General features: G+C 42.1%; 1 protein-coding gene across 3 annotated transcripts in view; it reads left to right on the top strand.

Moving 5' to 3' along the window:
* Window positions 1-24,580, top strand: part of vps8 (VPS8 subunit of CORVET complex) — a 184,283-nt gene that overhangs the window by 82,818 nt on the left and 76,885 nt on the right. For 2 of the 3 annotated variants that reach the window (XM_076742304.1, XM_076742306.1), the window contains 8 exons: window positions 561-641; window positions 1,416-1,586; window positions 4,571-4,645; window positions 11,177-11,212; window positions 11,738-11,828; window positions 16,385-16,431; window positions 16,540-16,629; window positions 18,202-18,248. In XM_076742304.1, the coding sequence (XP_076598419.1) occupies window positions 561-641; window positions 1,416-1,586; window positions 4,571-4,645; window positions 11,177-11,212; window positions 11,738-11,828; window positions 16,385-16,431; window positions 16,540-16,629; window positions 18,202-18,248 (638 nt within the window). The remainder of the gene's footprint in view (window positions 1-560; window positions 642-1,415; window positions 1,587-4,570; window positions 4,646-11,176; window positions 11,213-11,737; window positions 11,829-16,384; window positions 16,432-16,539; window positions 16,630-18,201; window positions 18,249-24,580) is intronic. The other variant, XM_076742305.1, reaches the window with a different exon arrangement.

Raw genomic sequence — 24,580 nt, 5'->3', positions numbered from 1 at the left:
TCCTCTACCATCTTTGATAGGGAGGTTCAGGGTTTTGGAGTACCAGACTCCAGCTGTACAGACTTAAAACCCGCAGTGCTGAGTCCTGAACATCGCCTCACGGGTGATCCTGCCGACAACACCAAGTTTGTTCTGGCAATTTTGTACCAAAAAGAACTGAGTCGTTCGTTGTCTATCTGTGAGTTTATTCTGATGCCTGCAGATGGGCACCGTTCTTGCTGTCTCGAGTGTGAGATGACAAGAAAGAGCCCGAAGCAGGAGAAGTTGATAGATTATATACTTTATCTTTATAGACAGGATGACTTTGTTCTATCATCAGAACAATGTCAGCACAATAGGCACGTCATAATGTGTTGTCCAATCAGGACACAAGGTTCACTTAATCAGTGCATAATAACATACTGTACGTGGTTACATGGTCAGCAAATTATGACACAGGCACACACCCAATCATATGACATGGTTGTTCATTTGGCTTTAAGACAGTGAATACTTATGATTGAGTAAAGAGAAGATGAATAATAAGAATTCCTATTACACTGCACTACTTTTTGATTCAGGTAAAGAAGGAGGAGTCGGGGACCATCCATGTCATCAAACAAAGACAACTGTACCTCAACTGTGACATCATTAGCTTGAGTGTAAGTACCTACACACTCATGAGAGCTCAGAACTGTTCCACTATATAATCAGCAAGTGTTTGAGTTCTCTCTGGTTTATACACATATACCAAAAATCTACTTTAATTAAGGTTATAACCCCAATGCATAGCACTACAACAATATAATGGTGATGATAATGTGTAATTGAGCATTAGAAAAAATGAACAAAACATGGAAAGAGCCATAGCATTTTTTCTTCTGATCAAAATGTGTGTGTACTTCTTTACACAGATCACGGATCCAACAGTTTGCCTCTATTTTCTTTACCTGCTTACCAGGGAGGGTTTTCTACCACAGGTGTTATTGAATTTTCTGAAAATGTGATGATTATAAAGACAAAGAATACTGAATCCAATTGAGTCCAACTCGAGATTTTACTGTCCTGACCGGGAAGCAGAGCAGTGTATGGACACACACTCACTCCTCAGCTATACTGAAGTACATAGCTCACTTAAAAAGGCTTGCTCTCCTGGTCTTAGACCCTTTTCATCTTATGGTTACACATTCATATCCTGTGTATCTAAATATACCCTGTCATCATATCCATATAAAAGAGGCCCCTCTGATAACAACATGTAGACCATGAGGATACCAAGGTACCAGGAGTAGTTATATTGTCATGCATATTCAGCATACCCATCAGTGTGATCTAACTCCTTTGTGGCTATGTGAATTAAGACAAATCTCTTTGTTTGCTTTAATGCAAATGCAAAGTGCTTGACTTGCTCTCCTCCTGTCTCTGTGTCTCTGCAGTGGATTAACAGTCGTACGTTGGTCCTGGTAGACAGCCATGAAAAGCTCCAGGTTGTGGACCGGCCCAGTCAGGAGATTTTGGAAACTCTGGACTTGGAGCAGGTGCAACTGGTCTATAACAGCCGACATTTCAAATCACTGGCCACTGGAGGGAATGTCTCCCAGGCTCTGGTGAGAGATTAGCTGATGGGGGACAGGATCAGAGGTCAAACTTTAAATTTCTTGGGTCAGAGACAGAGGTCAAATTGAAAATGAATGTTCTAAAACAGTCTTCACTTTACAGTGATAGTAATGATAAATTGCATTTGGACGGTAAGAGAGCTATTCATCATAAATACATGGCTAACATAAAAAATAACATTAGTAGGGCTGCTGCTGAGAGGACATGTTAGAGGTTGTATTTGAATTTTTGGTTTATAGTTAGTCAGTTTTTAGTTTGTACAAGTGTATTTTATACCTCTTTTCAACCAAAAAGTTCCAGGAACTATAGAACCAGAGGACTTAAACGCAGGATATAAACAAGCAACGAAAAGCACCCATCCATCCACCCCATCTGAGGAACTATGAACATTGAGCAGATTAGACTGATAATGGAATTTGAAATGATGCCACCATTTGAAATGCAATTTTCCCACACAAGGAAATGAAACACAGTCGTTCTATTGTTTGTATTTACTCTTGTATATCTCAGTGTTGAGAGACCCTAATGTTCAAGTTGGGTGTAATGTGTGATTACAGAGAAGTGTTAACACTAAGTTAAGCATTATGTAAATAACAAAACCAGGGTTACAGAGTGCCTCACAGAAGGAAGATGACAAAAGCATTTTGTTCAACGAATAAGATCGTATCAGAGCAAGGAAACAGCAATGAAATGCCTGTGTGAATAGAATAATAGGTTTGAGATTCAAAACTCTCAACAGAGTTTAATTTAGAATTCAATCCAAAATTTAACAGATAACCATTGTGACAAAGCTAGCAGTGGGGTAACATGAGAAATTGTGGAGTCTTTGTCAATAATCGTGCAGCAGAATTTTGAACTAATAGTAGAAATGTTATGGCTTCTGGCTTAAGAAAAAAAGAGAATTGCAATGGTCAAGACATAAAGAGACCAAACAATGGATCGGATACAATGGACACAGTTGGACAATGTTATGTAATCGATAATAACAAGACTGATGATTCTTACAAGTTCAACTGGGACTCCCCACAGTCTCTGGAAACTACTTTGAGTTGGAAGCCAGGAAACCTTGGTGCTGTTTGAAAATTTCAAAGGTCTGATTTGGTGCAAAGACCAGAAAGACCAGATTTTAAAGCAGCATCAGGAGCCTGGTTGAATAGTAGTGACCATAATGTGACTGGGGAACTCAACCAGAGGAAAGGAGTTTATTGATAATAATTTGGTGTTAGATACACTTTTCACAAAAAGTTAGGGATATTTGGCTTTCGGGTGAAATTTATGGAAAATGTAAAAATTTCATGCTACAGTGATCTCAAACAATTTATTGAAACAAAAGCCACATGCCGCAACAAAAAATGTCAATGTCTCAATAACTTGTCATGTGCCCTTGAGCATCAATTGCAGCTTGACAACGACGTCTCATGCTGTTCACAAGTTGACTTACTGTCTGCTGAGGCATGGCATCCCACTCTTCTTGAAGGGCGACCCTCAGGTCATTGAGGCTCTGGGGTACAGATTTACAAGCCTCTACACAGCGACTCAGCTGATCCCATACGTTTTCTATGGGATTCAGGTCTGGAGAAAGTGCAGGCCACTCCATTTGAGGTACCCCCGTCACCAGCAGCCGTTACCTAATGACATGACCTCGATGAGCTGGAGCATTGTCGCCCATGAATATGAAATTAGGCCTGTGTTGTTCATGCAGGGGCACAATGACTGGATTGATGATCTTATTCAGGTAGTATGGCCTTGTCACTGTACCATTCACAAAGTGTAGGGCAGTTCTGTATTGACTAGACACACCTGCCCACACTGTAACACCACCACCACAACCAAAGGCTGGTCTGGTGACAACAGTGGCTGATGCATAGCACTGTCCTCGACGTTTCCAACATCATTGGTGGCTATCATTTCTGCTCACCGTGAATTGACTTTCCTCTGCACAGCAGAGGATGTACTTCCTACGGCAGCTGAAGAAATTCAGCCTGCCAAAGACAATGATGGTGTACTTCTACACAGCCATCATCGAGTCCATCCTCACCTCACCGTGATGATCACCGGAACGGATGGTCTGTATCGCCATGCCTTCGCCCTCTGTTTGGCTCCGGCTCTGCAGCCCCAACGTCATCTCTTCAGCTCATCCGGGACTATAATCCTCTCTCTGGGCAGCAGCGTGGGTTTACACAACGCGATCAGCTGCTCGCGTGTGTAGACAATGCCCACACTCCCAACTGTATGGCCCTCCGTTACAAATTGTGTAAAAAGTAACAGAAAGGCCACCATAAAAGTTGTAAAACTGTGCGTGAACATCACAACAAAGTTATCCAAATGCAGTTAAGAAATAGAAGTTAAAGAGACGGAAAAACACACTAAATTAACAAAAAACTAACGAAAATGACGGAGCTACTGCAACAGGCTGCCACCTAGCACAGCGGCATCTTGCATATAGATTGAAATTTTCAAAGCAGCCTGGCAAACATTATTAAAACGGTTTACAAATCATCAACCTGGGAGGGCACAGACATGCCGAACACTAGAGCAGAAAAATAAAAATAAGGTAGCAGTAACACATCAATGACACACATTAATCACATTAATAAAACACCCATTTTAAGGAGTCTAGAGAAATGTTTATTGTGACGACCAGGAGTCTGGACATTTTGAATAAAATTAAAGGTCAAAATTGCAAAAACTCACGTAATGACATTTTCATTAACATCTATATGGAAATCAAAATCACTTACTGCAATTATTTTGACAAATGACTTCTTGGGCAAGGATCTAACATTTGGGAGTCCAAATAACACTCCTGTGTAATATCGGTGTACCTCCCGATTTAGAAAGCAACATTCTCAAGCCATACATAGGTTGGCTGCAGTCATTCTTCAGCTGTGGCTAACATGAGGCTTTGTCAGTTGGAGCTAGACAGTGATGCACTTAAGTTTTGACTGGACCTCTGTGTGTTTCTGTGTTCCAGGCTTTAGTTGGAGAAAAGGCCTGCTACCAGTCAGTCTCGAGTTATGCAGGACAGATTGTCTATTTGGGAACCAAGGTACAGTGTCTGCATTTGCTCCATTGTTGTCTATGTGTGATCACCAGCTGTGAGCTGCTGTTTCTCTTTGTGGAGTTCTCTCTCGCTGCACATTGGTTGGTAATCAGTTACAGTAATCAGTAACCACTTTTAAAAGATAGTTCTCACAATGTTGCAGTGAGAAAAGCAGTTAACACTGACCCTTATTATTAATATTTACTGTGACTTTTAGCACCCAGTAATGACACCAATGTGATGTTTTAGCCAGAGTCAGTCAGGAAGACCATAATCAGTTTCATCTCGATGCATTACTACACAGATGTCTCCAGGATCAATTTAGCAATTATGATATCAATTTATGACTTGTTTTACACACAGTTTTTAAACCATTTTTAAACTGTATTTAGGCAAAGATCTTTTGGCTTTTGTGCCAGGACACTGGGTAGAGAGTGATGATGTGATAGTCATACAATTCATGTAAGAAACAAAAAAATCCCAATTTCAAGTTCTGTTTATAATGCATTTGCAGTTTATTAATTGTTTTGTACTTGTTTTTGTACATGCACGTGCAGAAAATTTGTGGTGCACCTTTTCATAAAACTTGTTGGTTCATGTTTTTTTTGTTTGTGTTTATGCCCATGCTGATCATAATGTGAACATTTCCCCTTGGCAATAGTTGCATAATTTCAATAAAATACATCTGAAATTTAATGTAGTGACAGAGTAATAGCGGTACAAAAATTACAAATATCTTTCAGTTGTGGTCCTGGCTTTCCTCTGCAATTGTTGCTGATGTCTGCTGCATTTGCTGCAGTGGTCTGTAGGAGTGTGGGGTAAGCAGGGCCTGTTACCCCCATCAACTCTGAAAATGTTGGAGCACTTTTTCGATTCATCATCAATTTTCTAAATCTCCCAATTTTCCAAGTCACATGGTTGATTGACATCTGGCTATTTTGGCAAACTGCAAATTTTGGTTGGATGCTTGCATACTGTATACAGTGGGGCAAATAAGTATTTAGTCCGCCACCAATTGTGCAAGTTCTCCCACTTAAAAAGATGAGAGAGGCCTGTAATTTTCATCATAGGTACACTTCAACTATGAGAGACAGAATGGGGGGAAAGAATCCAGGAAATCACATTGTAGGATTTTTAATGAATTCATTGGTAAATTCCTTCCATAAAATACGTATTTGGTCACCTACAAACAAGCAAGATTTCTGGCTCTCACAGACCTGTAACGTCTTCTTTAAGAGGCTCCTCTGTTCTCCACTCGTTACCTGTATTAATGGCACCTGTTTGAACTTGTTATCAGTGTAAAAGACACCTGTCCACAACCTCAAACAGTCACACTCCAAACTCCACTATGGCCAAGACCAAAGAGCTGTCAAAGGACATCAGAAACAAAATTGTAGACCTGCACCAGGCTGGGAAGACTGAATCTGCAATAGGTAAGCAGCTTGGTGTGAAGAAATCAACTGTGGGAGCAATTATTAGATAATGGAAGACATACAAGACCACTGATAATCTCCCTTGATCTGGGGCTCCACGCAAGATCTCACCCCGTGGGGTCAAAATGATCACAACAACGGTGAGCAAAAATCCCAGAACCACACGGGGGGACCTAGTGAATGACCTGCAGAGAGCTGGGACCAAAGTAACAAAGGCTACCATCAGTAACACACTACGCCGCCAGGGGTAGTGCCAGACGTGTCCCCCTGCTTAAGCCAGTACATGTCCAGGCCCATCTGAAGTTTGCTAGAGAGCATTTGGATGATCCAGAAGAGGATTGGGAGAATGTCATATGGTCAGATGAAACCAAAATAGAACTTTTTGGTAAAAATTCAACTTGTCGTATTTGGAGGAGAAAGAATGCTGAGTTGCATCCAAAGAACACCATACCTACTGTGAAGCATGGGGGTGGAAACATCATGCTTTGGGGCTGTTTTTCTGCAAAGGGATGACTGATCCGTGTAAAGGAAAGAATGAATGGGGCCATGTATCATGAGATTTTGAGTGAAAACCTCCTTCCATCAGCAAGGGCATTGAAGATGAAACGTGGCTGGGTCTTTCAGCATGACAATGATCCCAAACACACCGCCCAGGCAACGAAGGAGTGGCTTTGTAAGAAGCATTTCAAGGTCCTGGAGTGGCCTAGCCAGTCTCCAGATCTCAACCCCATAGAAAATCTTTGGAGGGGGTTGAAAGTCCGTGTTGCCCAGCGACAGCCCCAAAACATCACTGCTCTAGAGGAGATCTGCATGGAGGAATAGGCCAAAATACCAGCAACAGTGTGTGAAAACCTTGTGAAGACTTACAGAAAATGTTTGACCTCTGTCATTGCCAACAAAGGGTATATAACAAAGTGTTGAGATGAACTTTTGTTATTGACCAAATACTTATTTTCCACCATAATTTGCAAATAAATTCTTTAAAAACCAGACAATGTGATTTTCTGGATTTTTTTTTTTCTTATTTTGTCTCTCATAGTTGAGGTATACCTATGATGAAAATTACAGGCCTCTCATCTTTTTAAGTGGGAGAACTTGCACAATTGGTGGCTGACCATATACTTTTTTGCCCCACTGTACTACTTGCTACATTTTGGCAAAATCAGGATGTACTGCTAATTTAGTAGGCGGTTCAAGAATTCATATGCTAGTTTCACACAAATGTCTCATGGTTGGTTGGATATAGACTCGATGACACTTATCTGGGTGGGGGGCACTTTAAAAATGTGGTGATAGTATAAGTCACATATGTCAAACTCAAGGCCCACAGGCCAAAACCGGCCCGCAAATTATCTTTGGCCCGCATGGTAATATCTAATTATTATTAGAGCTGGCCCACCGGTATATTGCACGCACCACTAGTACTACAAGTCCCACAATGCACTGCCAGTGTGTTGGCACATCAATCAAAGTCCCGCCAGCGCCGCTCCCTGTCTCACTTCATCAGCAGCCTGATGGAGCTTGTTACCTGTAGTCAACTTTCAGCTACCCTCTCCCCAAAAAATAGCTAAATGGAAGGTGGACTTTGAAAACAGGGGTTTTCAAGGCAGGTGGGCAGAGTATATGTTCACGGAAGGACAAAGCTGTTTGTCTTCTATGCGGAGACAGTGTGGCTGTAATGAAAGAATATAACGTAGGAAGACACTATGAAACAAAACACCATGACAGGTAAGTGACTCTGGAAAAGTAGCATAAAGAGCCATAAGAAATGATTGCAACTGATTTGTCTTGTATTTAATGTTTAATGTTGTTGTTTATAGATAAAAACATCTTATAAGCTGTGTTAGTTTCAGGTTGAAGTATCTGGCTACGACTAGTGTGCATCAGAGAGCAGCACAATCAGGTTTAATATATGTTGACTTTTTGCACTCTTTGGGCATTTTTGTTTTTTTTTTAAGGAAATTATTTTTTGGCTGTTGTTGGCCTGTGGGAAAATGTTTTCATTTGAAATTACTATGGAAAGCTCCAGATAAAGCCATAAGAAATGATTGCAACCAATTGTTCATTTATTTAATGATTAATGTTTTATAGGCAATAACTTATAGGCTGTTAGTTCCAGGTTCAATATGTGCAATAAGGTCATTTCAATTAGTTTTCAATAAACATTGAACCAGTCCGGCCCTCGACTTGGAACAGTTTATTTAATTTTGGTCCACTGTGTATTTGAATTTGACACCCCTGGCATGGATCTTCTGTGCTACCAGGTTGAATATGTGTATGAAACATCCTTATTTTAGAATTTCCACATTCTTTGCAGCAGTGCCCATATAGAACTCTGTGAACTTTATATCTCTCAAAGGATCTTGGTGCCCTGGCATTGCCAAATTAAATTTACTACTAGACTTGTAATATTTGTTAATTTTTATAGTGGCTTGATAATATATCTGATAATTTTATCTCCTTGTGGATTAATACAGAGCTTTCATCCTCTAACTCTTCATTTCATGGTTTGTTGTTTACTCCCCTCAGCTGCCACTAATTGTGCCTCTAACTCAATAGTTATTTATTCTATTAAAATTTGAACTTAAGTCAGGAAGGGTCTGTGCACTTCATAGAGCCTCCAAGCTCTCCTCCACTTTAAATAAGATTTATTTTTACCCTCTTACAAAGACTCAACCTTATGTGTTTAATAGAGGTACAACTACATTTAAGAATCTTTAAATTTTCCAAACAAGGCATTTTATACAGAATCAAAATCCAAAATTCCCTTGTCATCCCCTGAAACCCTCATTGATTCCTTATTGGTTCTTGACCTGAATTGAAAAAAGCTGTGATCTAATATTTACCCTATCAGTAGCTGTACCATTGAACACCCAACAAAGGGCCCTGAAGACTCTTGTGAGCAGGAATGGGGACCTGTATTACCTGATGACAAATGACAGCATTATTTACGACTAGCTCTGTGTCTAAACAGGAGTCATACAATGTAAGATTGAACACAGAATCAATTATACCAGTGCACAACTATATAGAACCTATCCTAATTTAACAGAGTCATGTAGTAAGTGCTAGCAATCTCTAGCTGACCACACACATATTCTGGACCTGCCTGAAACTTAATACATTCTGGCATTAAACCTTCAACACAGTTAATATGGCTCATAATGCTGATATTTCCAGCCCCTCCTCCACAGCCCAATACTTCTAAAGTCAGGCAACATGTTATACTTATCACCTTATTTGCAAGGCGAATTATTCTTCTTAATGGAAACACGGTCTAGTTTTGACCCATAATAGGCATATTTGAAGCTTAAGTTGATGAGAAGGATGGAACTATAGGGGCTAGCGCTGTGACAGAGAGAGATTCATGGTGCTTAAAAAAATAGAAATTTTTCTGCCTTGTCAGAGGTTAATTAATCTATACAGGGTTTATTTTCTCACCTGATGAGTGGAAATAAAAACATTTTTGCTGCACCCCAACTGTTAAAACAGATAAATGCTCATTAATGTGATATCATAATGGTGGGAAGAGCAAGTGTCAAACGAGAAGTTGACCCTCATAGCTAATATATTGCCCAAACCTTTGATGGAAACACGGTTTGAATGAATGGGACAGAATGATTTTGGGTGATTGGGACAGTACAAAAAAAAGCTTATGAAGATGAAGCTAATGAAGAAACATATCAACCTTACATTAGAGAACCATCGCGTATGCTCTGTATGCTCTAGATTAGTGGTTCTCCTCTTCGCTTTCCCGTTCCTATCAACCACAAATATGTTCGTAAAGTAACTGTTTTTTGTTAGATGTTAAGATGGTGCATTCATCAAATTGTTTGTCAGGGTATGTGAGTAACAATTTGTTTTACCTCACATAAATATATTCAGTGAATTTTGGACTTCAAGCCTTTTTTTGAACTTAGTTAAAATTATTCCGTGAAATTTTGGAGGGAGGGGGTTATTTTGACAGTGGGGAAAGACAGCTTTGTATTGTATGAATTGTGGATGGATTTTTCATCCTCCAGTAATAGGATTTAAATGAACATGTGGTCTTAATTCATAGTGATTAATGGGAAAAGGAAATTGTGCATTTCAAATTATATCCAAGTATGAATTAAACTGTGCAATAAATATGCTTATACAAGTCTAAATAAGATGCGACATCCCAATCATCATCCCAAAGGTCAGTTTACACAAAAGGGTCCTCCTTAAACATCATATAACCTTCTTTTCTACTCAAATTTGTAGGGGACATCTTCAGTATTACAGAAATATATGATGGGTTGGACTATTTTTTTTTTTTTTTTTTTAACATTTATTGCGAGAAAGCTTACACATGGCTGAAATTCAAAAATGGTCCCAGTCACCCTTAATTGACCCCGTCGTACCTCTAATACAAATCTTTGATGTAGGTAGCTCATTAAAACACACATCCAGTTTAGGGTTTCCAGTTTAGGAGAATCTGCCATCTGGCTATTGGAATGCAAAAGGATATGGCCTAAAGAACACAGGAGAGATTTGTGTTGTTTGGTGAAAGGGTGCAACCACAGGATAAGAGTTGACCACTGAGCCAGATGCTGTAGTTAGAAAATGAAAGTGAGGAGAAAGAAAACAGATCAAAAATAAAAACATATGCAACAATATGGCTGGTGTTAGTTTGCATATGTCACAAACGGGGTCAGTGGTTTAATCTAAATCAACTTTAATAAATACAGTGTCATCAGGAAAGGCGAATTCCACATCAAGTTTTTGTGTTTCAAGTCAACCTCAAACTCTTAAGTTCTGAAGTAAACTAGAAAAAGTTTTGTCAACTTATTATCTTTTGTGGAGATAATTTTCTCTTTAGAAACCTTGAGTTAAAGAAACATTCTGTATTTTAAAATTTTGTATTTCAGCCGTGGCGGCTGTGGCTCAGGAGGTAGAACGGTCGTCCAACATACGGATTATTCCATAATCATTTTATACACTGTGTCTCAGAAGACTGGCTTAATTTGTTAAGTGCCAAAAATCAGGGTTTGTTATTTTTACAAAAAACTCTTGGATTGGCCCTAATATCAAACAGTTTAGAATGATAGTCAGTGATCAGTGATATTCTCTTGTCTTGCAGTCGGCTCACATTATGGCTCTAAGGAACTGGAGAGAGGTATGTATAATATTGTTTTAATTAAGTATAGGTAAAAACTTGAATGTGCCACTGTAGTTTCACACAAATCACTTATAATCAAGAATTACATTATATAGCTACATAGGACTGATCTTACAGGATGGCCATTAACTTACAGTTTACCTTAAAAAGACAGTACAGAGTAGATAGATAGATAGATAGATAGATAGATAGATAGATAGATAGATACTTTATTCATCCCCAAGGGAAATTCACATAGTAGTAAGAGCATTATACATATACGTGACCAACAACACAGTGATAACCTGTTTGGTTAATAGCCACACAGTTTAGCACTAAATTGACGACAGACCCTGTTAATAAAAGGCACCCTGTTAAGTTGGAAAACGTTCATCCAACGCACTGGTTTATATTTAATGTGCCTTGGTGATGCTGCCAATTTTCATATATCATGCATTATATGAAAATGTCCCCTGCAGCAATTACGCACTTACAAAGAAAGTTTCATGATCAATGCTTCTCTTTTTGTCTGTCTGTGTACAGCGTATAGACTGCCTGCTGAGGCAGGGGCATTTTGTTGAGGCTCTCTCTTTGGCCTGGTCCTTCCATGAGGGAACTGCTAAGGCTGTGGTTGGTGGGTATACTGCGTATCACAAATCTAGCAGTCTGTAAATCAATCTGTTCATCACAATCACACTGTAGATATTTTCCATCAAGTGTGTCATTTCACTTGTTATCTGACATTGCTTTGTGTTGATGATGATGATGATGTTTGTGGTTCTTTGATCAAGGAAGGTCTCACAACAAGATAGTTTATTGCAGTACTGGCTATGGAAAGTAGACTTCACACACTAATCTTAACAGTCACTGAGCTGATAGTGTCACGTGTGAGCAGGGAGAGCCTGGACCCAGATGCAGAGTCGTAACAAAGGAGTTTATTGAAGAACACAAAATCACCTTAACAGGGAAAAATCCGACAAAGAAAAGAAAACTCAAAAACACCACAGCGGGAAAAGCAGCAACTCAGGAAAAAACACAAAAACACCACAAGGGCAAAAAACTCACTCAGGAGATAGTAACTAAAGGTGTCTATGAGCAAACTCTCTAGAGGAAAAAATGACTGTCTAGGAGCAAACTCACTAGAGAGGCTGTACAGCAAAACCACACTGGAGGCTCGAGAGAGAGAGAGACAAGAGATAGCAACAGACGCAGAACTCGTATGGCAAGAGCATAGAGAATAGTTTGGCAAAGGAGTCAAACTGGAGCTAGCTTAAGAAGCCGGTTGATTAGCCGATGAGGCGCAGGTGTGTCTAATGAACTCGCACCTGGAGAGACCAGACCCGTCTCTCTCTCTTGAGCTCCGCCTGCTGACAGAGAGGGAGGAAAGAAAAACACTGTTAGTCCTGGGAGAACAGAGACACTGGAGCCGAATCATGACAGATAGTTTGCTTAACCGTTGTGTTGGCATATGTTTTAACATTGCCCTTAATAACACACAGGCACATAGCACAATCAGTATTTCTTTTATTATCAAAAGAACAAAACACATGATTAAAAAATGCTGAAACATTCTATAGTCCCTATGATGACAATGAGCAGTCTTACATAGGTAAGCAAATTCTGTATTAGTTGTAGGAACTCAGAGGATCTAGCACCAGACCATATGGTGAACCCACAGGAATGTATCCCTGTACTTTAGTACCACATACCATGTAAATGCGTTCGGGGATGGTTGGTGGAGAGGGTATATCAGTTTGGGCGATATTGAAACAATTACTACATCCCAGATTTTATAACCTTGGTTGGTTCTGAACCTCTAGCACTGGAAAGGTTATTGAGTAACCCCTAGGTTTTCCTGCGCCCCTTACAGCAGGGGTGTCCAAACTTTTTTCAAGGAGGGCCACATATGGAAAAATATACGAAAAAGCTGGGCCACTCACTGGAGGTGAGGTGTATATTACCTCACCTAGTTTATTTAAGTGAGCAAAATCAATCAGCCTACATCACAGCTTTTCATGAATGGGCTTTCTATGATTTTTAGAACAGAAAGGGTTGGCAGCTCATTCTCATAACAGCATCCTCTGATTGCTTGTGGATGGTCCCCCTTGACAGTCCTGTTTGGGGGGGATAAAAAATACATTTATATATTCAAGCTTGTTATGCAAATAAGTTGTTTGGCTTGTTAACAGATCAACTAATATTTGTTTTAAAATGCCATCAACATAAAATGACTACATTTATTAAGTAATTGGGCTCAATAAAACATGGATTCTGTGTAATATATTTTGAACTCACCTATAATGAGAACAGCCTTGCACTCAGTGGGAGCTATGAAGTTGCGCTTTGGCCTGCAGGATGGCTGGCAGGTCAGGAGTCAGTTTGGTGGTTGAGATGTGAAGGACGTCACAGAGATGATCGTTTACCATTTTGGTTCTCAATCTGCTTTTGCTCAACGTCATCAGAGAAAATGTTTGCTCACATATGTGTGTTAAGCCAAATAGACTGATCATTCGCTTCGTGTGATGTTTCATCAGGCGAAACTTGGCTTCTTCCAAGCTCTGGTAGAAGTCAGGCAAGGAGAGAAGCTGATGTTGATTCTTCAGAGAATCATCACACTGCATTTCTATGAGTTCTAATTGCAGACTCTCTTTCACCTCTTCTGTGTTTATCAAAAAGGGAATCGCGAACAGCTTGAGTTCTTTCTCAATGACAGAAAAATCCCTTTTTTTATCAGAGAGATCAGCCTTTTGGAGAAGCAGATTTGATTTCGGACATTGTGGGGAAGTATGCGACATTAAAGGTGTGTAATTGTGTCTCAAGGAGTCAGAGCTTCACACAGAAAGCTTTCATGTGCGTGTAAGGCTGTGATACTAGTTGGTCAACTTTGCCTTGCAGGCTCTTACTCAGAGTGTTAAGGTGACTGCCAACCATAGAGGGTCACTCAGCTGATAAAGAAGTTGGTCTTCTCTTTCAAAAACTGGTTGATCTCTGATGTCAGAGAATAAAACCACCGAAGCATGGAGCCGCAAATTCGCCAGTGCGCTTCTCAATGGAAGATCAGGTCCCCATATTCAGCATCAACATCGGTTACGAAAGTTTGAAATTTTGTGTGGTGGAGTCCTCGTGTTGACTGTTTTCACAACAGTGTTCATCACATCGCTAAGCTGGACTGTCTTGGCACAGAGTGCTTCTTGGTGCAGCCTCACCTCCTGCATCTTTGCGCACACCATAGAGGTCATAGAAGTTTCATGTGTGGGCCATATTCCAGTAGATTTTTAGAATTAGCTGCGGGCCAATTGAAAATGGATCACGGGGCGCGCTTGACCCGCAGGCCGTAGTTTGGACATCCCTGCCTTACAGAGACTTATCCGAAAGGCTTTTTTAGTTCTAACTGACTAATGGGGAGTCTCAGGCATTTGTCCTCTTGCACTTCTTATATTAATCTTTACTGATGCTGCTGTATTCTGGAATTTCCCCTCGCGGGACAAATAAAGGAATATTGATCTTGATCTATTGATCTTGAGGATCATAGCTCCACCCAGCATTGTGCGAGTCGTTAGTCACATGAGTCAAGGTGTGGCTGGCATAACAGGTGTTGATGGGTAAGAAGGGGTGGGTCATTGACCCGCCTACCCATCATGTGACTCAATAGGGTTATGTGAGTCCTGGTGTGAATGGTTCTTAAGCTGCCTGGGGAGAGATCTCAGGATTGCATTGTAGGTGGCTGACAAGCGGTGTCTTTGACCACCTTCTTTGTTCAGTGATGGTCTTTCCAGTTTGACACAGGTGGCTTCTTTCACTCCTCTTTCAAACCATCGGTCTTCCCTGGCCAAAATATGTACATTATTGTCCTCAAAGGAATGCCCCTTGTCCTTGAGATGTAAGTGGACTGCTGAGTCTTGACCTGAGATGTTGGCTCTCCTGTGTTGTGCCATTTGCTTGTGATGCGGTTGCTTTGTTTCCCCAGTGTACAAGTCTGTGCATTCCTCGCTGCATTGCACTGCATAAACTACATTGCTCTGCTTGTGTCTGGGTGTTTTGTTCTTAGGGTGGACACGTTTCTGCCTCAAGGTGTTGTTGGGCTTGAAGTGAACAGGGATTTGGTGTTTGTTGAAAATCCTTCTGAGTTTTTCAGATACTCCTGCAATGTCAGGGATGACAATGTTGCTCCATTTATGGTCCCTTTCTTCTCTCTCTGATCTCTCTCTGATCTTTTTGCATTCATTGTTAAGGCCCAGTTTGGGTAGCCACAAGTTCTGAGTGCTTCTCTGATGTGTTTCTGCTCCTTATCCTTGCCTTCTATCCTTGTGGGCATGTTCTGCACTCAATGTTGAAGGGTTACTATATTGCATACTATATCTGGTGGTCTTGTAGAATAAAATACAACAAAGCTTTTTGTTTTGATTTAAATGAATCGATAAGCCTCTCACTTGACAGATGTGAAGATACTGGTGTTGGAAAAGACTGAATATTTCACAGTTATTCATTCTTCTCCTGATTGACATTCATTCATTCATTCATTCCCACCCGCTTATCCGGGGCCGGGTCACGGGGGCAGCAGTCTGAGCAGGGACGCCCAAACTTCCCTCTCCCCGGACACTTCCTCCAGCTCCTCCGGGGGGACCCCGAGGCGTTCCCAGGCCAGCCGAGCGACATAGTCACTCCAGCGTGTCCTGGGTCTTCCCCGGGGCCTCCTCCCGGTGGGGCATGCCTGGAACACCTCCCTAGGGAGGCGTCCAGGGGGCATCCGGTACAGATGCCCGAGCCACCTCAGCTGACTCCTCTCGATGTGGAGGAGCAGCGACTCTACTCTGAGCTCCTCCCGGGTGACAGAGCTCCTCACCCTATCTCTAAGGGAGTGCCCCGCCACCCTGCGGAGGAAACTCATTTCAGCCGCTTGTATCCGGGACCTCGTTCTTTCGGTCATGACATGATTGACATTTATTTAGAAAAGCCATTTTACAGAACATGCAGTTTGATTGGTTACTTTTTTCTTTTTTAAGTCTCTTATATGAGTTTCACTGGGACTGAATACACAGATCAGTGCTTGTTTTTCAAGATGTTCAACATGTACTTCAGTGACTAACTATGAATAATCAGAGATATTTTGAATAGAAAACTGTTAATTGAGAAATCAGTTGTTTAACAGATTAAAGATGCAAGAAAAAATGTGTGACATGTTTATTCCAGGCCTGTGCGGAGATCCAGTAAAAAGGAAGGGAGTGGTAGGTGACAAGGTAAGAACAGAAAACCATTGCTTGAGCTATTAAATTTTCTGCCCTGGAAAGTGTACTCTGACATTCCTGTGCTCAATTTTGAAATTGTACCACTCTCTGTGTTTGCAGATGGTAGAGATCTTTTTCCAATTTGCAGAACATGCTTTGAAGAAGTGTCCAGAGCAAGGCAAGATTCAAGTGATGGAGCAACACTTCCATGTAAGCTGATACACCTTAAAAAATACACCTTACATTGTCCAGTCTGCCAGAGTCAGCACAATAACAGAATATGAGTGAATACAGTCAAAGTCTAGAGAAAATAAATCGCAGGCATGTGACTTGCATTGAACCATCATGGTTGACAATGGAGTTCTTTAAACAATCCAGCATTGTGAATTAAATAGTTCATCATTTTGGGAATGAAATGAAATCATGGATATCAATGTCATGTCTGTATGTTTAATATGGAGCTCGAGTCATGACACTCCAAGGACCGCAGATGCAGTGCTGCTTCAGTGCATGGGAATGACTTCATGTCACTTTTTTCTCTTGGTGAGGATAGAATATATTCTTAGTTTGTATTATCCAATTTCAGTTTTATATTGTATTTATTCATATTGAACCAAATCACAACAATAGTTGTCTCAGGAAGCTTTCCGTATAAAGCAGGTCTAGAGCGTACTCTTTAATGTACAGAGACCCAATATTCCCCCCATAAGCATGCAGGGACAGCTACAATCCAAAGGAATCTGCAAGAAGCAGCCCCTAGGTCAGAAACCAAATTAGTAACATGCCTTAATGGGAATGAATGTGTACAGATTGAGAGGAGGAGAGAAGAGCTCATTGTATCATGGGAAGTCCCCTGGCAGGCTAAGCCTATTTCAGTGTAACTAGCGGCTGGTCCAAGGCAAACCTGTCCTAAGTATAAGCTTTACCAACAAGGAAAGTTTTAAGCCTAGTCTTAAATGTAGAGAGCATATCTGCCCCCTAGACCGTGACTGGAAGATGATTCCCCATCAGAAGAGCTTGATACTGTGAAGCTCTGGCTCCCATTCTGCTTTTAGTGTCTTTTGGAACCAGAAGTAAGCCTGCATTCTGGGAATGCTGTGTTCTATTGGGATAATAGCTGCTCTGAGCTCTTTAAAGTATAATGCTGCCTGGCCATTTATGGCTTTAAAGGTAAGGAGAAGGATTTCACATTCTCTTCTCAGTTGTTCATGGAGCATGCTACAGAGAAACTTAAATGAAAAAAGGCAGTCCTTGAAATTTGTTTTACATGGGAGTTAAAGTATCCTGATCCTGATCCAAGATACCGCTCAGATTCCTTACTGTGGTACAGGGGGCCTGGGTGGCCTGGGTGTGCTATGATGCTTATATGTGAAGCATATATGTAAAGCATATGTGATGCAAGAAAGCCAGTAAAAACAAATGCAGCTGTTTAAGGTGTATTGATTGATTCATGACCTCACGTATGGAGTAACATGCAAGAAAACATTCCACCTTAAAAGTTGCCAGTAGCTGCCTTTGAGTGACCCAGTGAACTAAAAAAATTTTTCCCAGTCTTTTGCGAACTAGCATTAACTAGTAAAGATGAGAAGACATTAAAAAATCTTTTCGTCCATCATTCACTCTTCTGAAGGTTTCTCTATTTGTGATGTATTTGTAAAGAAACATTACAAAGCTAGTCCATTGCAGTTGGCCAGTATGCACATCTCTCTCTCTCTCTCTCTCTCTCTCTCTCTCCCTCTCTCCCTCTCCCTCTCTCTCTCTCTCTCTCTCTGGTGTGATCAGGATGTGGTTCCAGTCCTGGTGGATTACTGTCTGCTGTTACAAAGGGTGTAAGTATTTAAGCATTCATGGGTACATAAATGCAAAGTATGTATATGTGTGTGTAAATACACTGCTGCAAGAAATTCTCTTAAATCACACATCACATCATGATGAACAAACTAGTCAAGTTGAAAATCTTTACTTATACATTGTATAATTTGTTGACAACAAAATGATGTAACAACAGTCGATGGAAACCAAAATCATCAACTCATTGAGGGAAGGATTCAAAATCACACCGAAAATCAAAGTGAAAAATTGAAATCAAAGGCTTATCCAGCTTGCATGAATTTCACCACTGTAACTCGTAACGTGACTCAGTAGTGTGTAAGATAAAGATAAGATAGACTTTATTTATCCCACAATGGGGGAAATTCACCTTACAGCAGCAACAGGACAGAGTGCAAGAAGTCAGAGGACAAGAAGACAAAAAAATGTAGCACAAGTGTTATATACCCTATGGTAATTTACAATATATACAATACATACACACTTAGGTAATTTAAAAATGATGATTGCACATAAAAGCAGAGGAAAAATGTGAGATGTGATCAGGTTATCAGTACAACTTGCATTTGAGTGGATGTTATTGTGCAATGTTATACAGTCTGATGGCTGTGGGCAGGAACGACCTGCATTAGCGCTCCTTCCTGCACTGGGGATGTAGAAGTCTTGTGCTGAAGGAGCTGCTCAGGGTCCTCACAGTGTAGTGCAGGGGGTGGGAGGAGTTGTCCAAGATGGATGTCAGCTTGGCTAACATCCTTCTGTCTGCCACCTCCTCGATGGGGTCCAGTGGGCAGCCCAGGACAGAGCTGGCTCTCTTAACCAGTTTGTTCAGTCTCTTCCTGTCTCTGTCCATGCTGCCCCGTCCTCAGCACACTATGGCATAAAACACTGCAGAGGCCACCACAGTGTCATAGAAAGTACGGAGTAGAGCCCTGCACAAACCAAAGGACCTCAGTCTCCTCAGCAGGTGTAGGCAACTCTGGCCCTTCCTGTAAAGGGCGTTAGTATTGTCTGTCCAGTCCAATTTCTTCTTGAGGTGAACACCCAGGTACTTAAATGAGCCCACCGTGTCAATGACCGAGCCCTGGATGTTCACCGGTGTGTGACGGGATGGTTTTCTTTGGAAATTAGTAACCATCTCCCTGGTCCTGCTGGTGTTTAGGGTCAGGTGTTTCTGCTGACACCAGTCCACGAAGTCTGTGATGACCCCTCTGTACTCCTGCTCATTCTCCTCTGACACAGAGCAAACAATGGCACTGTCATCAGAGAATTTCTGCAGATGACAGAGGGTGGAGTTGTACCTGAAGTCCGAGGTGTAGAGGGCGAAAAAGAACAATGACAGCACCGTTCCTTGAGGGGTCCCTCTGCTGCTGACTACCACATCTGACACACAGCTGTGTAAGGTAGTTGATGGTCCAGGCAGCCAGCTGTTGGTCCACACCAGCCACCTCCATTTTCCCCCGCAGCTTTGAGAGCTGGATGGTGTTGAAAGCACTGGAGAAGTCAAAAACATGACTCTCGCAGTGCTCCTGGGGGACTCCAGGTGAGACAGGGCCCGGGGTAGCAGGTAGGTGACAGTGTCGTCCACCCCGATGCCAGGTTGATAGGCAGACTGCAGCGGGTCCAGTGCAGACCTCATCTGGGCGCGGAGGTGGCCAAGGACGATCCTCTCCATGGTCTTCATGAGGTGGGAGGTCAGGTCTTCCTGAGCTCCCACCTCACCTGGTCCATAGTGATGGAAAGGGGGGGAGGGGGTGACAGTGCGCGAACCAATGTGGTAAATTCCCCTGTTCTCATCCTCGACTGATTCAATGGTCGGACAGACCACCTCCGCAAACGTCTTCTGCGTCACCTGCGCTTCAACATTTGGAGTAACAACATTTGTTGTTCAATATCGATGAGCTCCATCTCCAAAAACAACCGCTCCATCTCGCCATTGTTGTCTCTGACCGGAAGAAAACCATGGAATCCGACAAGAGCCCCCCGAAACCATACAAAGACACAGCCACACCCCCCTAGCGGCTTGGCGGTGAATTGCGGAGCAACGCATTCCCTCGACGCAGAACTATGAATGCTCAGTGACGGCGTCGGGTGTACACCGTAGGTACGGCATCACCGCGGCGCAGAAGCATAAACCAGGCTTTAGTCCAGAGCTGTAGGTGGTGGTGGTGGGGGGGGTCCTTGATGACAACGGGGGTTGGAGCAGAGTGGTCTGAGGGGAGCTGAGGTGTTAAGGACTGCAGCTGAGGGGAGACAACTGGCCTGGAGAGGTGTAAAGAAGTGGTGCCCCAATGAGAGGGGGCTGGAGTGGGGGCAGAGTCAAATCTACTAAATCTATTAAAAATAAGTTTAACTCATTTGCCCAGGCCTGATCTCCAGTTGTGGCTTGTCCATCCCCACTTTTTGTATGGCCCCCACATGCCTGTATGCACTTCTGACAACCTGTGTGCCTGTATGCACTCCTGACAACGTCTGGGCATGCTCCTGATGAGTCAACAGATGGTGTCCTGGGGGATCTCCTCCCAGACCTGGATCAGAGCATCGTTGAGCTCCTGGCCAGTCTGTGGCGGTACTTGGAAGCGTCGAATGCACAGATACATAATGTCCCATAGGTTGTCAATTGGATTTAGGTCAGGGGAACATGAAAGCTGGTCAGTGGCATCAATGCCTTCGTCATCCAGGAACTGCCTACACACTCTGGCCACATGAGGCTGGGCATTTTTATCCGAGATACATCAGACGAGTGGCAACTTGTTTCAGCAGCTCTGACCATCTTTCATTGTTTTTGTGTTTTTTTGTGTATTTCTCATGTTTTCTCTGTCACTAGTCTTGGTCGATATGCGTATTTATGGATGTACAACTGGTGAGACTCGTGATTTGCTTTTTACTTCTTTCCAGACTATTTAAAACAACATCGGGAGATCCATTCTCTCACAGCTCTATCATTTACACTCAGAAACAGCTGTTAGTGCTGTACAACATGCATGTACTCCCCGTAGAAAGACTGGAGATCGCCAAGGAAATAAGCAGAAGAAGAAGGGGGTGCAGAGCTGGGGTGAATTGCCATTAGAAGAACCATCGTGAGATCTCTCCCTAATAAGATGGAAGAGCTAACGGCGCTAACCAGACTGCACAGGGAGTATTGGGAGTGTGCTACACGGAAACATGGCTAATGGAGCTAATGCCAGACTTGCATGTTACTTTGGATGGATTTCAATTGCTGAGAGCAGACAGGAGAGCAACGGTTAGTGGTAAGTGGAAAGGTGGGGGCATTGCAGTGTTGTAGATGGTTTAACCCAGGGCACATCAGGGTAAAAGAGCAGTGCTTCACCAGAGACATTGAGCTGTTAGCTGTTAGCATTCGGCCATATTACCTCCCGAGGGAGTTCTAGTATGTTATCGTGATAACTGTGTACATATCTGCTCCCTGCATACATACCTCTGGTGAATAAACAACCACCAACCATCAGGCATGTGAGACGATGGTCAAAAGAGTCCAGTATGGCACTGAGGGACTGCTTTCAAATCACCAACTGGGATGTGTTGTGCAGTCCACAAAGGTAGGACATTGACAGTTAATCAACCTGCATTACGGACTACATTAACTTCTGTGTGGAAAACAACAAACCCTGGGTGTCCCCTATCGAACAAGAAGAAGAGGGTCTTTAGATCAGGGGACAAAGATGAGCTGAGGAGGGTGCAGAGGGAACTGAAATAGTAGATAAGGAGAGGGAAGGACAGCTGCAGGAGGAAGCTGGAGGACCGCCTTCAGGGGCACAATGCAAGAGAGGTTTGGAGGGGCCTGAAAACCATCTCAGGTCACAGCAGCAATAATGGAGGGAGCCCTGAATCTGGTGACCGGGAATGGGCAAATGAGCTGAACCTGTTCTTTAACAGATTTGATTTTTTTTTTTTTTTTTTTAAATTTTGTATTTTATTCCGCTCTATGTATTTGAATATTTTTGATACTACTGCTGATGCCTGTAACACCCAAATTTCCCCTATGGGGTATTAATAAAGTGTTATCTTATTATCCTGCACCAGGAGGAACCCAGGGCCCAATGCACCAGTGTAAGGTCTTACAATCGCTCTGATGATTTCATCCTGGTTCCTCACAGCAGTCAGGGTACCATTGGCATGACATAGAGGTCTGTGCGACCCTCCAAGGATATGCCTCCCCAGACCATCACCGACCCACCGCCAAACTGGTCACTGGATAATGTCAGCGTAACGTACACCACAACGTCTCCAGACTCTTTGACCCCTGTCATGTGCTCACTGTGAACCTGCTCTCATCCGAGAAGAGAACGGGGCACCAGTGGCAGACCTGCCAATTCTGGTGTTCTCTGGCAAATGCCAGTCGAACTGCACGCTGCTGGGCTGTGAGCACAGGTCCCAGTGGAGGATGTCAGGCACTCATGAAGTCTGTTTCTGACAGTTTGGTCAGAAATATGCATACCAGTAGCCTGCTGGAGGTTATTTTGTTGGGCTCTGGCAGTGCTCCTCATGTTCCTCCTTGCACAAAGGAGCAGATATTGGTCCTCCTGCTGGGTTGATGCCCTTCTATGGCCCTGGCCAGTTCTCCTTGTGTAGTGGCCAGTGTCCTGGTATCTCCTCCATGCTCTTGAGGCTGTGTTGGGAGACACAGCAAACCTTCTTGCGCCTGCACGTATGGATGTACCACCTTAGAGGAGCTGGACTACCTGTGCAACCTGACTGGGCTGCAGGAAGGATAAGGAGAGAGCATTTGTCTGTGGCCACCACATGCAAAACAATTCCCTTTTTGGTAGTTGTATTGCTTTTGCCTCTGCGTTGCACCTGTTGTCACTTTCATTTGCACCAAAGCAGGTGTAACTGAGTCACAATCACTTGTGCTTCCTAAATGGACAGATTGATATCCCTGAAGTTTAACTTGCCTTGGTGATATACTGTGATGATTAAGTGTTCCCTGAATTTTTTTGAGCAGTGTATATATCTATACATATACAGTGCTCCTTGAAAGTATGTAGCCCCTTGAGCAGTTTAGATGCTTCTGTTGTTTTACCACAATTTTCTTATTTTATCATCACCAGATTTTATGTATGAAATGTCAGATATATGTTTATCAATTGCATGTACTTGTATAGTGGGACCTGTGTTTTGTTTTGTTTTGTTTTTTAACACATTTTATTGTTTCTAAACACAAACAATACAAAACACAGAAACAAGACCCCCCACCCTGACCTGTCAGACAGCACGTGATAATAGAGTTAAACAAGCAGAGATAAAGAATAGTTAAATTGACCAAGATAATAATAATAATATAAAAAAAATTCCAGTCCGCAGTATGTAACCATGAGAGCAGGGTAACCAGTCATCAGCAGCCTGTTATACTCTATGTCCCTGCCCAGAGGAGGTCTTATTCCATTCAGAAAATTGTCTGCCCATCAATAGCAGATTTTTCAGATCTGCAGGTATGTAATCTAGGAAGGGTGGCCAAACTTTTAAGAATAACCCATCCTTACCCTTTACAACAGCTTCCAACCTTTCATGAGGGAGAATATTAAAGATCTCTCTGTACCAAAGGGTGACACAAGGTGGTAGAGTTTTTATCCAGTTCTGCAGTATACACTTCCGAGCAATTAGAAGGAGTTTTTCAAGGAACTTATAATGTGATGCAGTGAGATGCAGGTCCCTTGAGGGAAGGCCTAGAAGGAAACCCCAGGGTCTTTCTTAATTTTTATTTTAAATATCCCACTGACTTTGAAGTAAGTGTCCAAAATCTGGAAATCTGTTTACATTTCCAAAAGTAGTGAAAATATGTCCCCCTTTCTGCATTGCATTTGGTACACAGAGGAGAAATAGAGTGGTCAATTTGCCTCACGTGTGATTAAGCTCCATGGGGAATGAGGGTGGCCCAGGGATCGATACAGGTCTCTCTCTTAACATTTGAATGTAACCAAAGCCAGAGTGGCATAGCTTCAGATTTGCTAAAATTTATTTTGTAGCCAGATATGTTACTAAACCTATTGAAAATATCCATAATTGCAGAAATTGACAGTTGAGGAGAGGATAAAAACACAAACTATCGCCTGTGTATAAGGCAATTTTGTGTTCCTCTGTCCTATTGTTATTTCCTTCACACCCGTATGCAGTAGTGATGGGAATTGCGGCTCTTTTTAGAGAACCGGCTCTTTTGGCTCGGCTCACTAAAAAGAGCCGGTTCTTTCGGCTCCCAAACGGCTCTTCAGATTTTTTTGTTGCTTTAATCGATATATTACCAATAATAATGTAACATTATGCACAAAATGAATGAATAATGTAAAAAAAAAAAAAAAAAAAAGTATTATACTAC

Source organism: Chaetodon auriga, chromosome 11, assembly GCF_051107435.1.
Source record: "Chaetodon auriga isolate fChaAug3 chromosome 11, fChaAug3.hap1, whole genome shotgun sequence".
Classification (NCBI taxonomy): Eukaryota; Metazoa; Chordata; class Actinopteri; order Chaetodontiformes; family Chaetodontidae; genus Chaetodon; species Chaetodon auriga.
The sequence above is the reverse complement of the archived record's forward strand: the minus strand, read 5'-3'. Positions and strand labels throughout refer to the sequence as shown.